Source organism: Myxocyprinus asiaticus, chromosome 38 (assembly GCF_019703515.2).
Source record: "Myxocyprinus asiaticus isolate MX2 ecotype Aquarium Trade chromosome 38, UBuf_Myxa_2, whole genome shotgun sequence".
NCBI lineage: Eukaryota > Metazoa > Chordata > Actinopteri > Cypriniformes > Catostomidae > Myxocyprinus > Myxocyprinus asiaticus.
The window spans coordinates 34,579,974-34,595,594 of NC_059381.1; the positions used below are offsets into that span (position 1 = coordinate 34,579,974).

At 39.3% G+C, this 15,621-nt stretch overlaps 1 protein-coding gene across 1 annotated transcript in view; it reads left to right on the forward strand.

Moving 5' to 3' along the window:
• Positions 1–15,266, forward strand: part of LOC127429342 (actin-binding protein WASF3-like) — a 39,338-nt gene extending 24,072 nt beyond the window's left edge. The window contains exons 4-9 of the mRNA XM_051678320.1: positions 1,170–1,323; positions 2,493–2,610; positions 3,584–3,759; positions 3,948–4,202; positions 9,934–10,313; positions 11,929–15,266. Coding sequence (XP_051534280.1) covers positions 1,170–1,323; positions 2,493–2,610; positions 3,584–3,759; positions 3,948–4,202; positions 9,934–10,313; positions 11,929–12,086 — 1,241 coding nt within the window. The 3' untranslated portion in view covers positions 12,087–15,266. The remainder of the gene's footprint in view (positions 1–1,169; positions 1,324–2,492; positions 2,611–3,583; positions 3,760–3,947; positions 4,203–9,933; positions 10,314–11,928) is intronic.
• The last annotated feature ends 355 nt before the right edge of the window (positions 15,267–15,621 follow it).

Consider the following 15,621-nt stretch of genomic DNA (forward strand, 5'->3'; position numbering starts at 1 on the left):
TATATTTGCTTAAAATTCCCATATGTGGACAGTGAATTGTGACTGAAATATGAAGTATGTAATGCAGCTATGTTTGGCAAGCATCATAAAATGCAAAGCGGACTGGTACCTCTTCGCTTTTACATCGCACACATCAATCGAAGCACAAAAGGACCCACAAACGAACCATACTCAGACCAAGGTGGTCTGAGTACGGTTCGCTTTTGGGTCCTTTTAGGGGGTCTGAGACCTCTTGGGTTGTTCACATATACGTTATACCGCTCCGAGAGCACTTGGTGTGCTCAAACGGACTAGGTGTGAAAACGCCCTAAGACGTGGTGCTCGGTACTACCGGTACTGTAGAATCGCTGGTATCGTTACATCTTTTTTATTTTAGTACCGACTTGGTAAGTTACTTAAAGAAAGTAATCCATTACAATCCACTACAAATGATTTAAAGACTACTCATAACTTATCAAAAAGTATTCATATTACTAATTACTAATTACAGTTTTTTAAGTTACTCTCTAAAACACTTTTCACAGAAATCATTTTGTTTTTCTGCTCAACAAAGTCAAATTGATTTCAATATTTCTCCTTGTTCAGTGTCGCACAGCTTTCACAGAAATGCAAACAGATATACATATTAATATAATTCAGGTTTTAAATGTTTTACATATATAATATTTTGTAGAAATATATGTAACCCAAGCAATTTACTCATAAGTAATTGAAAGTCAGTAACTGTAATCTGATTACAAGAATTTAAAATGTAATTAATTACACTACTTTTAATTAGATTACTGTAATTATTCATTTGTAATCAGAATACACCCAACACTGTTAATGAACCCCTTTATAAACCTTTAGCAAAGGAAACATTAATGTAAAATATTACTGTTTTCATTGTATGGAAATAAGATGCACTGAAAGATAATAGTGACTGAGGTTGTCATGAGGTGAGTGAATTTTTATTTTTGGGTCAACTATTTGTTTAAAGCCCTAGACTTTAAACAGCAAAAAAGACAAGACACTTTTTTAACTAATCAAAACTGCATGCTGTCATACATATTTAATTAATTGCATACATTAACAGTAAAAATTGACAGTAAAAATGGACACCAAAATTGCCCTAGTAAAAAAACTGCTGTAGTGTTTGACTGCTGAGTGTGTGTGTATTTGCGCTACAGTGTCCCTACAGGACATCAACATGCGAAAGGCGTTCAAGAGTTCCACCATCCAAGACCAGCAGGTGGTGTCCAGAAACTCCATACCAAACCCTGTCATGGAGATGTACCATCGCTGTGACAAACCACCCCCTCTGAACATCCTTACACCCTATAGGTGAAGATACCCGCCACTGCTGCTTTCACAGACTCACATGTTCTTTAGTTAGATGTCTTAACCCCTTAAACTCTAGGGGGGCGCTATATTGTGAAAAAAGTTTACACTTAAATCAATAAGGTCTCCGTATACATAAGTCAGGCATATGAGGTTATCATATGAAAGCTTAGAATCTGAACTTTTCAGAGATAACCATCAATTCTGCATTTATGTTACTTAAAATAACAAAATAAGGCCTGCGTTGAAAATTAGCACCCCCAAGAGGTAATGGGGTAGACATATTTATATAAAAATAAGTCCTTCACATAGCACATAAATGGACAAGTCATATATCAAATGAAAGCTCTCACTCTCAGGAATGTGACTGTAGAGTTTATTTTGTTGCCCTAATACCACAGTTTGAAAGATTTTCAAAAGAATCACAAAGTGAAATAGTATTTCTGTAAGTCATCAAATACAAATGTCTCTTTTATGCTCCGATAACTGCTGCTGTAAGCCCCAAATAGCTAAAAAATTGTCTGTGAGCTTGCTTGGCTGAATAATCCAATATTATATATTAGATGTCCAGAACAAAATATGCCATCTAGAAGGAAAAGCATGCAAAACAAATAATCAGAAATAATGTTTTCGACTATTGATGACGAAAATGTTTATACCATCGCAAAGGAAAGGACCTCAGCTTTCAAATGACACCTACATTGAGCTTCTAGTCCACTCAGAGGCCAAGATATTCAATGAAACAACAAGGGTGGTGCTTGAACTGAAGGTCTATGGATGGGCACAACTTTGAGGGCTAAAATGCATTAGAGTGCCTCCTACATTTCAGATCTGTATTTTGATGGAATGTGATAGAGAAAAAAAAAAATTTCTAGTGCTTTCTGCCACCTAGTGGAATAAAATGAGACTTTTCAAAGTGAGGTTGAGTGAACAGAACCAGAATGACATGTTTACAATGTTTTTTTTTTCCAAACAAATTCTGTTTATCAAGAGATTATAAACACATACAGTATTATTTATGAATAATTTGAGTTTTTTATTTTTTTATTTGGGTGGTTCTCTGATAAATTAGATTTTAGTTAGAAAGATTGCGGGCAGCAGCCCAAAAATTAAGTTAAAGTCATCCGAGATCTTTTTAACTTAGTGTTCTGCTATTTTTTGCTGTGTTAAAGGGATGACAAAAAGGACGGGCTCAAATTCTATACAGATCCCTCCTATTTCTTCAACCTCTGGAAGGAAAAAATGCTTCAAGCCACAGAAAACAAGAGGAAAGAGAAACGAAGGCAAAAGGTGTTTATGTGTCTGTTTGTGTGTGTTGGGGGGGTCATACTACTAAGAACATACTAAACAATGAGCCCTATACCCTCATAATGTTTTCACACCCCTCTCTGATCTGTCTTTCTATCACTCTCTTTCTCTGTTCTTCTCTCACTAGTTCTTTTCTCTTCATCAATAGCTCCGTCATTTTTACTGCATGACTCATCTAGACAGACTGAGTATAAGCCCTTTAATCCTGCTCATCTGAGAGTGTATGTTGTGACAGCAGCCAACAAAACAAGAAAGTGGAAGTATTAAGTGAAAGACATTGGCGGTTTAAATTATACAGTATAAAGCATCATAGAAACAGATTAATCATTTACACCCTGTCTACACCAAACATGACCGGTGCACCGACTGTAAACAGCCATTTTGTGCTGCACGCACTGGCGCTACTCCTGCCAACAAGACAATTAAACAGTTTAGAATGTTCATTTCAACAAGTCCATTGTAGACGGCCTCAAGCCGTTGCGGTGCGACACAACATCGCTCGCATCCTGTGTAGACTGTAATGCAACAAGGGGTGCTAAAGTCAACTGATTTTAGTAATGGAGGTCCATTACCAATCCCTGTGTAAAAATAAAATAATGCTGCTGCCACCTTTCTAAGGTTATGTTTTTGGCCTGTAGTTTTGCTCCATAATCACAAGTGAAAATGGTCATTTTGACCTCTACAAAATAATGGATTACTAGTAAATATTGATAAATGGCTTTTAATATTTTGGATTTCATCATCATTTATGTGTGTCTTTCTTCAGAAAAAGTATGAACAAATGTAAAAAATTTCAGCCAGGGAAGTTTCTGAGATTTTGTTGGTTTGACATGGAATAACCCAAATGTAACTTTCTTAATCAGAAAGGTCAGCATTCATTTACAGTCCTAATATGTTTGCTTTGCAAAGTTATATATTGCTTCAGCTTATAGAAACCTCTTTGTCTCTGCCTTAGCAAGAGCAAAAACATACGGAGGATCCCACTCGTGAGGTCAAGAAAGTCCGTAAAGCCCGGAACCGACGTCAGGAGTGGAATATGATGGCGTATGACAAGGAGTTTCGCCCGGACACTCGCCTAACACCATCTCCTTACCACGGCATGTCCTCGGAGGGGTCTTTGTCACCTGATAGGTGGGTAATGTGACCTGTATACTGTATGGTGGATTTACATTTTGGGTGAACTATCCCTTTAAGATTTCCCTCGACTACAAATGTTACACTGCCCTCTTCTGGACAATTTTATACAAATATACAGTATGTGCAGTATAGAGTCTCCATATTTTGCATGTGTAAATTTTGTGTTGTGTGATGGAATCCAGATCTGGCATGTCAGATGAGCACTCGTACCCGGCCAGTCCAAACCACCCACTGGAGGCAGGCGGAGCAGGGGTTGATGGGAAAGAATCAGGCCCTGCACAGACTCAGTCTCTGGACCGAGCCTACCGGCCCCCCGCCTCAGTCGCATCTTCTGCAGCCCGACAGCACTCTCTGGGCCGCATGCAGGCGCATCACGGACCCCCACCGGCAGACTCCTCCCTCAACGGACCACGTCCAACAGCTGCCAAAGAATACAGGCATGCCTTTCACTACCAGCTTAACATGCATCATCAATACTACACATACATTTACAACCATAACAGTTTAGTCTCTTAATAATATAATGAATATTACTGGTGTAAAGGTTTGCTCTGACAACAATTTGATTTGATTATTTACTGAACGATGCTATGCATCATAAAATCTGAAATTTGAATGTCCAATTCAGTTTGATTATAAAAATCGATCTTATCTGAAAATAGGTTTCGAATTGTATATAGATAAGAAATTTTCAAAAGTCTCCAAAAGACAAATTCCAAAAGTATATTTTTGTGTCTCATGACTTTTTTAAATAGAATTAGACAACGGTTGATCCTGCTTTGGCTTCGTTTGGGATTATATTTGTCAAGGGAGCAGATATTGGTAAAATAATTGGCCATATTGTACCTAAAATGAACATTTCGATCATGCTGTTTGTCTGAATAAAAGCATGGCCGTGATTCCCTGTGGCATGTGATATTGCTTATATATGATTATTTAATTATTTTATTGATGCATTACATTTTCTTTGTCAGATTGATGAATCAATGCATTTTGACACCCCTAGCACAGAAGTTTCCGACCCACCCATACTCTCAGCCAACTCAAGGACCCCCTCATTTAAAAATGCTAGATTTTTACAAAACTTTTACTGTATAATAACTATAATTCATAACATTAAAAAACATTATTAGTGCTGATCTAGTTTCTTACCTGAACCACCTTTACATCTTTTATCATGTCCTGAATTAATCACACATGCACTGTATTGTCCAACAAATACAGATTTACTTTTGTTTAATGACGGTTTTATGGTCTATAGAAGCAAACAAATCAAGATGAAATAAGAGGTTGTTCCTTTTGACCATAAATATAACAAATAGCTATAGAACAAATAGAACAACTATAACTAGAAATACATTTTTAAATATATAGAATATTTTAGTATGCACATTAAAGGAACACCCCCCCCCCCCCCCTTTGAAAGCCCTGGCTCTATTGAATAATGAGACCTTGCGTTAAACTTACAAAGCTACATTTTCTATTTATTTCTGAGCAACATGTTGTTGGTAGTTTAAATTATTTCACACAAAAAAAAAGAAAAAAAAAAGAAAATAAATTTCTGTCATTATTTACTCACCCTCATGTTGTTCCAACCCCTTATTACTTTCTTTTTTCTGTGTAACACAAAAGGAGAAATTTTGAAGAAGTATATTTATTTTAAAAATTGAACTGAAATTATGGACTACTTTTTATGATTCAATGAAAGCACCATAAAAGTTGTCCATGCGACTCATGTGTTAGTCTACTGGAGTAATATGATACTCTAGCTTTGTTTTGTTTTAACCAAATATTACCCCTTTTATTAAGAGGCTATTTTTGCCCTTGGAGTTGACTTTAAAGGGCATCTTTACCTTTATGAGGACATAAATACTGATCTCATATAACACAAGATATCATAACACAATAAATGTTGTGCTTGAACACTCTTCAAATAATTGGTAGGTCCCTATGTTAGATTAATTCATAATGGATGTTTATTTTTTTCCCTACACTATAAACCCTAATAAGTTAGCAGAACTCCAAAAATTTTAGGCAATCAATTAAATCCCATTTTTTTACATTTATAAACTCCCAAGTTTAAGTTAATAGAACTTTCAGATTTTAATTTAGCACTAAATATGCATGTTAACTTGAAATATTGAGTAAGCTTACATTGTGATGGCACTTAACTTTTTTTTGGGGGGGGGGATTTTTCCCCTTTTTCTCCCACTTTGTAATGCCCAATTCCCAATGTGATTTTTAAGTCCTCAGTCTGGGTGGTGGAGGACAAATCCCATTTGACTCCATGTCTGAGACCATCAACCCATGCATCTTATCATGTGGCTTGTTGAGTGTGTTGCCACGGCGAAATAGTGCGTGTGGAGGTTTCGCACCATCCACTGTGGCAACCACACTCAACTCACCACACGCCCCACCAAGAACGAACCACATTATAGCGACCACGAGGACTTTACCTCGTGTGACTCTACCCTCCCTAGCAACCGGGCCAATTTGGTTGCTTAGGAGACCTGGCTGGAGTCACTCAGCACGCCCTTGGATTCAAACTAGCGAACTAGCAAACACCAGGGGTGGTAGCCAGTGTATTTTACCACTGAGCTACCCAGGTCCCCCTGATGGCACTTAACTTTAAATTTAACTCTTTGGCTGAACTTTAAATTAACAAGTAATCTCAACTTAAATACTTCAAGTTGAGGAAAACTAGCTAGAACTAGATATTACAGTGAATGCTTGCACTAGTTGGTAACACTATGCTTTGATTAGCATAGCAATTGCTCAATGAGTAAAGCAATATAGAACATACATAACTTGTACCTGTCCTCAACCTTAGCTCAAGCTTCACTAGTCACTCTAATGATAACCCCCAAAAACTCTAACATGACAGAAACTCTTCTAAATAACACAACAAAACATTAAACACTAATAAGTCTCCCCCTTTACATTCATCTTGCACAAAGACACATTATATAACACTTTATTGTACATTTTGTCTCCCTTTTGAGTGCCATGCAAAGAATGCTGGGAAATAGAAATCCCCTGCCCAGTTTCAGTTAAATTTAAGATCCTGTAAATTTAAAAAGATATGTGGCCCTATTTTAAGAGTGCAAGCGTTACACGCAAGGCAATGCCTTAAGTCATAGGAGCAAAGTAAATGGGCATGGCCATGAAGTGTTGGTATTTTCATGCAAGCATGCGCTAAGTCTAGGCACAAGAGGGTTTGGTGAAATTGCCCGCACAAGGCACATGGGATGGGTCATGTGCAATTTAATTCTGAGGTTCTTCTCAGGTTATTCCACCATCTGCATCCTATTATACAGTCCATTCCCGCAAGCACCAACGATTTAAATAAAGACAGCACGTTAATAAGAAGTTGGTAATGTAAATGAACTGTATGCAATGAAATAGAAGAATTGAAAATTACGTTCTTTTGTGCATTAACTTCGTCCTTGATGAATGTCAGGCATATTTCTATGACAGCGACACGCTCCTTTTATACGCATGGAAAATGTGATTCTCGTCAGAATTTGGATGTATGTTCCATTAAGTTAAGTAAATATTATGAATCATTTTCATCTACTGATGCACAAATCATGGCTAGTATTAACAGTGGTTGTATCGGTGTGCACTTGAAACACGAATAAAGTTGAACCAAAAATATTTCTAAATTCAAATTACACTTAACGAATAACGAAGTGGTCAAAAAAAATCATACTAAATCCAAACATTTTCGTCTCTCCAACTTCTTCCACCGGCCCCTTTTTCAGTGACTTACAAATCATTCTACAACAACAGGGGGAAAATTAAAATCAAAATTAAATCATAAATACAATTGTAAATATACAAGAATAATAATACATATAAACATAACAATAAAAATAATAATAATTATTGAAAAAATAAACCATGACCTCTAGAATGTTTAACACAAATCTAATCATTTTTAGCTTCAACAAAGGCTTAAACAGTGATTGAAGGGATGTCATTTGATGTTCTGTACTTTCAGAATTTGGACATGAACTTTATGTCATGACCCTGCTCCATCTGCCCCTTGGTCCCTGTCTGTTTTCTGTCTGTGTGTTTGTGGTGTGTTTGTCCACCTGCGGTCACTGCCCAGTCTGTCCAGTTTCTTTTGGCCACCAACAAACCTGTCCAGTCCCCTGTGGCTGTAGACGAATCTGTCCTGTCCCCAGTGGCCACCATTCAGACGAACCCCTCACTAGTGGACACCGCTCGGTCTGACCTCTCACTAGCGGCCGCCATCCAGTCCGTTCAGCCGGATCAAACTGTCCCCTGTCCAGCAGTCACCACCCAAACTGACCCCTGTCCAGCGGTAGCCACCCAAACTGACCCCTATCCAGCAGCCACTGGTCAGTCAGTCCAGTCTCCTGCGGCTGCAACTCAAACTGTCCAATACCCTGCGGACGCCTCCCAGACTGGTCCCGAGTCCTCGGCTGTCGCCCAGTCTGACCCCACGGCAACGGCTGCCGCCCAGTCTGAACCCACGCCAGTGGTTGATGGCCAGTCTGACCCCACGCAGCTGACACGGACCTCCCCCACTGCCCAGCGTCCGCCACGGACATCACCCTCTGCCCAGCGGCCACCACGAACCTCACCCTCTACCCAGCGGCCGCCAATGTCCAGTCAGTCCAGCTCCCTGAGGCCACCAACGAACAGTTTGCCCAGTCTGTCCAGCCCTTCGGGGTCCCTGCCTGGTCTGACCTGTCCTGTGCCGCCTCTGACCTCACCCACTGCCCATTAGTCTCCACTATCTCCTCTGACCTCTGCCCAGCAACCACTGACCCAATCTGCCCCGTGGTCAAGGATTATCCGGTGCTGAACCCAGTGGCTGCGGGTTCCCCTCCGGTTCCACCCTGGCCTCCCGGTCCATCCAGGCCTCTGGGTTCTCTTCCGGGTCCGCCCTAGCCTCCTGGTCCACCCTGGTCTCCTGGTCAACCCTGGTCTCAGTGCTCCCCTCCGGTTTTGCCCTGGTCCCCTTGTCTGCCTGGACTCTCTGGTCCCCTGCCTAGACCATCCCCCTGGTCTCCCCCACCCAGCTTCCCTGGTCTGTCGTCTGCCCCTCAGCCTGGACCATTTAATTCCCCTGGTCTCCCCCACCTACCCCTTCCTCGATCGGCCTTCTGCCCTCATGGTCCCCTGCCCATTTCTTGGTCCAGTCCATCGGTCCTGCCTGGTGTGGATGACAAGGGGGGGGGGGGGTTTGTCATGATCCTGCTCCGTCTGCCCCTGTTCCCTGTCTGTTTTCTGTCAGTGTGTGTTTGTGGTGTGTATGTGCACATGGCTGAGTCTGTGTTTTCCCAACTCTGTCCCCTCGTTTCCTCTGGCCTCACCCATGGTCTAGTCCTTGTTATGTTAATTGTCTTCACCTGTTCCTCATGTGCATTACCTGTATATACTGTGCTCCCTTTCCTCTTGTGTTTTTCAGATCATTTTGTTTCCCATGTTCAGTCTGTGTTTTGTTTGCTCATCCTCAGTCTGGTTTGTCATTTTGTCTTTCAGTTTTTAAGTTCTTTGTTATTTTCCTCTCCAGTTGTTTTCTTCCTTGTGAGTGTTTTGTTTTCCCTGTTTGTATTGTTTATTTAATAAATCTTTATTTTGCCTCATTCCTGCTTTTGGGTCCTCATTCCTGACACTTTCCGTGACACTTTATTATCACCTGCTGTGAAATCTCCAAACTGAAAGTGCAGGAACTGAATTTAGACTTTGCGCTGAGATAAGAGGTGGTATGTAAACATCTTAGTACAATTACATATTTCTGAGGAAAACAGCAAATTGTGCTTTGAGCCACTTACATATTAACATACAATACACCCTCACATTGCGCACCCACACCCACAGATATCGCAAACACTCCCACCCACGTCCACTTGCACTTTGCGCTGGCATGAAAATTGCTCTTAGAATTAGCACTCTCAAGAACATTTGGATAAGTCGTTGCACACGGTCGTGGCGCATAGCGCTGAATAACGACTTCAAAAATTCTCCTTTTGTGTTCCGCAGAAAAAAGGTTTTGAACAACATTAATAAATGCTGACAGAATTTAAACTTTTGGGTGAACTATTCCTTTAGTTAAAATGATTAAGTCAATGATAGGATGTAAAGAATAGAATGTGTAAAATTTCCTTTAACATCATGTCCCACACTTTACAGCGGTCATCAAATACTTGAACATTTTGCCCCACCTGCACCTCCTCCACCTCCTCCGCTCATCCCGTCATCTCAGACCGCCTTTGACAGCACATCTGGATCTCCGTCACTGGCTCCGGGTACAGTAGCCGCTCTCTCACGCCCATACAGCCCATCTCCTCCACCAGCTCCGCCCTCTGCCTACGCCCCCTCCCCTTCACATCCTGTAATGGGCGGCCCACCAGTGGCCCCACCTCCTCCTCCACCAGGGCTGCCCACCCATGCCCCATCCCCAGCCCGGGTCACACATCTGTCTGGAGAGTCCACTCTACCCAGGAAGGGCCAGGTGCCTCTCATCCCCATGAGCGACGCCCGCAGCGACCTGCTGGCTGCCATCCGCAGAGGTTAGTGAGTTTAGAGTGCTGTTTGATGCATGTTGTGTTCTCCCTTTTCACTAAATTGTCTACAGAAGATACAAAATAGACAGAGAGAAGATTGTTGATGTGTTAAAACTTATGTTTTATGATCTTCCTTTACACATATACTTCAAAGGGCAAATATGTAAAGGATAATATTCAGTCAGCTGGCTGGACATTATTGCAAAATAAACCCTTACTGGGTGATCAGGACTTATTACACAGTCTTATTACATAGCTACTTATGGCAAATAACTAAACAGACATGAAAGTTCCCAAATTGATTTGAGTTGAAATACTGCAAGCCCTTCGACATTTAATCATGTGCTGGATATGAATTATAGATATCTATAATTTTCACTAGTTATAATGCTAATTCTTTAAATCAGCAATGGAATTACTACTAGTGAAAATGCTATAATTATACATCAGTAATTACATTTGCACTAATAAAACTGTTAATTCTTGGTAAGATAAATAACCTCATTACTCACGGAAATATCCATTTTTAGAAAAAACATAATTTTGATATCTGTTACAGGATTTTTATTAGTAGAATTTCTAAACACAATTACAGATATCTATAATTAATTTCTTACTAGTTAAAATTCGCATCATCAGCATTGTACATTTTTTAATACCAATAATTACATTGTTACTAGTAAAAATATTGTTTTCTGATATCAACAATTGAATTACAATTAGTGAAAATACTATTTTTTGAATGATTGAATGTAGTTGTTGAAACTCCAGTTAAATTAGCTGAACTTAATTAGCTTAGTTAGTTGAACTTAAATTGGGGTAAGTTATAACAACTTCAGTGAACCTAACTTTAAATTGTCAAGTAAACCCTGCAAGTTTTGCACTAGAGAATGGTCCCTTCTTGAGAGACACAGGTTACACATGTAATAATTTGTTTTGGAGGCACATAGATGTCAACACTTGACACACAAACCTCAGTAATGGTGATATACTTAACAAACATCAAGTAAAAAATGAGCTCTTAACATTACCACACTACTATTAATCAACAGTAATGACAAAAACAACAACAGCAGCACAAATAATCTCTGCAAATAGCAAATAAAATAAGCCTACAACAATAACCATACTGGAAGCTGGCAAGTCTTAGTTTGTTCAGACAACTTTGTTAATCGAGTTGAGGTGACAAATACACTTGTTAATTCAACTTAAGTACAAGTTGATAGAATCACAGCTTAATACAGTATGTTAAGTACCTTGATACAACTAGCTGTCAACAACTTTTTTTACAGAGTTCCTCTATTTCAATGTCTCTGCTATCACTTGATATTAGACAAATAAATCTGTGACAGAAAGCCACAAACATATGGTCAGTGGCTCAACTTGCCCCAGGTTAGGGGTAAGTTGCTCCTAATCACTGGGAAAGATAAGCCATCTGGGGGTAAGCTGACCAATTGAATTTTTCCAGTGAAACTGAATAAAATTACACAAATTATTTTGTATCTATAATTTCTCATTTATAATCTATTTAATTATTAATCATTTCTGTCACTGCTTTGTAGGTAGCAACTTCCTTTACTAAGATGTAATTGCAGGCGTAATGAATTGTCTTCTCCTGCAGGTATCCAGCTGCGAAAGGTGCAGGAACAGAGAGAGCAGGAGGCCAAAAAAGAGCCGGTGGGTAACGACGTGGCCACCATTCTGTCCCGACGCATCGCCGTGGAGTACAGTGAATCAGACGAGGACTCTGAGCCAGAGGAGAACGAGTGGTCTGACTGAAGTGCCACCGTTCTCCTACCTAATGCTGCTATTTCCCATACCCTGCACCTACACACACCTCATATAGTCAGATGGTCCTCGGGTGTATGGGACTAGAGTGAGAGTATCAGAATGCTGAAGAGGCCATAACAGAGAGAGAGAGGGAGAGAGACAGACAGAGAGCAAAAGAGAGAGAGAGAGAGAAGGAAAAAGAGTTTGTGCAATACAAAGTGGAAGGATGCAGGCAAGTGCAGAAATAGAGGGATGATTATTTGTTTAAAAGCCTGATCTTATGAAAATGACATTACTGTGGCAACATTTTTGCAAAATGACTTTACATGGTTCATTATGCGCATCTCGGCAGTTCAGAGGTTAAATGTCCACTGAGTGGTGCTAAAAGCAAGTTATATGTTCTCCCAAACAGATGAGGTATTTAGGGTCAATGTTCTATCAAGTTTTAAATCAATAAAACCGACCTCCCTATCCTAAACCTTAAACCTAAACCTAATCGAAAGTGAGATGAGAAACAGAACCACGTAATTTTGTGGTGCTACTATTTACCCATTTACACCTTGCATTAACATGCATTTCATATCCAGATAGTATCTAGATATTCTTTAGCTGGATTGCATTTACACCTTGCAGTCAAATGCATCTCCACTGTGATCAGATAGAGATCCGATCCCACACAAATGGAAAACGCTACTTACATATTACATTAGAGTCTGTGGTAACTGAAAATTCTCTGTCTTTTAGCTAATTTTAAAAACATCGATGGATAATTCAAATGCTTTCTATCACTTTAACAGTCAGGGGTTTTCCTTCATTGAACCTTTTTTGGCAGCCGCCAAAGCTACATTTCGGGTCGCTGAAGCAAATATAATGATATATATCTTGCGTTCCGGCGCTTTGTAAGTGTTAAAAATGCTTCTCATCTGGAAACGCGTGAGTGAAGCCTGGTTTCACGTGTGATGCGCATGATTAGAAAACAAAGAGACGCGAGCGAGGGGGTTTTGAGGAGAGAGACGAGATATTCCAAGTGTATTCCAATGGAATGATTTGTGGAATATTGTTTAGTTCAGGTGACAAGATTGCAAGATGGCAGTGTCTGTTGTGTTCCTCACATTGCAATGGCAAAATTAAAAGAAAAAGGCAAGAACCCACAACATAGTGCTTTAACAACGGATGACTGTAGCGCAAGCTCATCACATAATTAATTGCTTACGTAGCTTTATCCGAATAACAAAAACTGAAATTTGCATTTACACCTTCTTTGAATGTGGTCAGAATCCGTTCCTGACCAGCTCCGAATGTGGTTTCAGTGATCTGATCACGATCCATTCATAATGCGTCCTGGGTGCATTTACACCTGCCATTTAGTGCGGCCAAGAGCAATCCGATAGCGATCCGATCACTGAAAACGCATGCTAATGCAAGGTGAAAATGGGGCCTATGACACTTTCGGCACACATGTGGACTCACATGCTTTTCAGGACTCATACCCTGCTCTTTCAGTTCAGCAACCAAGCAATTTAAACATGCTTGAACAAGCTTGTAAATGTAGTTGGTTATGTAATGCGTTATATGCAAGTCATGCGTTAATAAAAGTGTTTAGATGTAATAAGATAGCATTGTGTGAAGAACAGGGTGAAAAGTAAGTGTTTATGAATTGATAAGCTGCCGTTTTACTCGTGGTTTGTGTGAAAGTTGTTTTAGTGCCTCTAGTGTTCATTTTACCAGCAAACTGCCGCAATACGTACAACAATGCATGTAAAAAACATTTTGCATAAATGTAGGTATAGTAACGTGATTCTATGAGACCAGGTTGAAAGAAAGTTTGGTGAGGTAAGCACAGGAACTGTCCAAACAGTGTATCTCATAATAAAAGTATGTAATTATACTTGTTAGCTTTTTCTTTCAGACTTGCCAGGAAAATATGTATTAAAAAATATTTATGTGATTTTGATTATACTGTATCTTTTGGTATCGGTTCAGAGAATCATGAATATAGCGAAATACATCTACAGTTGGTGGTACACCAAAATAATTGTCAACAGTGATATTAGCACTTGTATTAACTTTACACTCATTTCTTTGCTGGATCTCTGGTATGGACAATCGAATCATCGCTTTAGTAAATATTGAAAGTTGTTCTACTCAAAGTACTAGTTACATTTGTCTGTCAATATCACAGCTCTCCATTATCAAAAACGTTGTCACTTTGTTCAATTGTGGACAGTGTTGTGATGAATATTTATATCCCAGTTTAACAGTGAGTAAATGTATTGATGTTTTCATTATTATTATTTTGTATTATTTCTTAAAGGTGATCTGTGTAACTCTTTTGATGTTAAAATACTCTCTCCTATCCCGGCTTAAAGGAATATTCCGGGTTCAAAACAAGTTAAGCTCAATCGACAGCATTTGTTGCAAAATGTTGACTGGGGAGTGTTTTGAAAACCTGTTTGGCTCAGAAATGACACACTTCCCCTTTAATGAACAGTTGTGGTCATTCATTTATCACTGCTTGCAGTTTACTAACAGTGTGTGTGTGTGTGTGTGTGTGTGTGTGTGTGTGTGTGTGTGTGTGTGAATGTGAGTGTGTGTGTCTGTCTGTCTGTCTGTGTGTGTTTGAGTGTGTGTCTGTCTGTGTGTGTGTGTGTATGTGTGTGTGAATGTGAGTGTGTGTGTGTTTGTGTGTGTGTGTGTGTGTGTGTGTGTGTGTGTGTGTTTGTGCAGAAAGTTTTTTGTGAGGGTTAGGTATAGGGGTAGGGTTAGGGGATAGAATCTATAGTTCATACAGTATAAAAATCATTATGTCTATGGAGAGTCCTCATAATGATAGCTGCACCAACATGTGTGTGTGTGTGTATGTGTGTGTGAATGTGAGTGTGTGTGAATGTGTGTGTGTGTGTGTGTGTGTGTGTGTGTGTGGTGTGGAGTGCCAGACAATGACATCTATTTTTCTGTTATGTAAAAATATAGACTATATAATTTATCATAATTCTCTGTAATTTAAAAGAATTATCAAGGTGTTTTACAATTTATTGTTGTATAGATTTTTGTAACACTGCTTGAAAGATGAAATTGCCGTATTTGTATGTTTCGATGGCCGTCTGTCACGTTGTAAGAATTTTGTCTAATATGCATGTATGAGTAACAAATAAAACGAAAGTGATTTCCTGCGTCATGTCTTCATAATTTGTGCTCATTGCCTGTCATTTGAAATTGAGAATATTAATGGGTGTTTCTTCAACTTCTGACACTTTTAGCACTGAGGACTTCTAGAAAGTAAAGTCTTGTTAAAACATATTTCATATATTATCTCAAGCTTGCTATAAAATATGATTTAACAAGTACACCAAAACAAAACTTTATTTGGGGTCAAATTGTTTGGTGTGTTGGAAATAATGCCACAACTCTGGGAATTAAAGTCATAATTTCTGAAAATTCATAGAAGTCATTTTCACAAAATAAATATTGAAATGGTTTAAGTTTATTCTGCTCTTTGTAAAGATTAATTAATCTCTGAAATCCTCATTCCTAGTATTGCAGA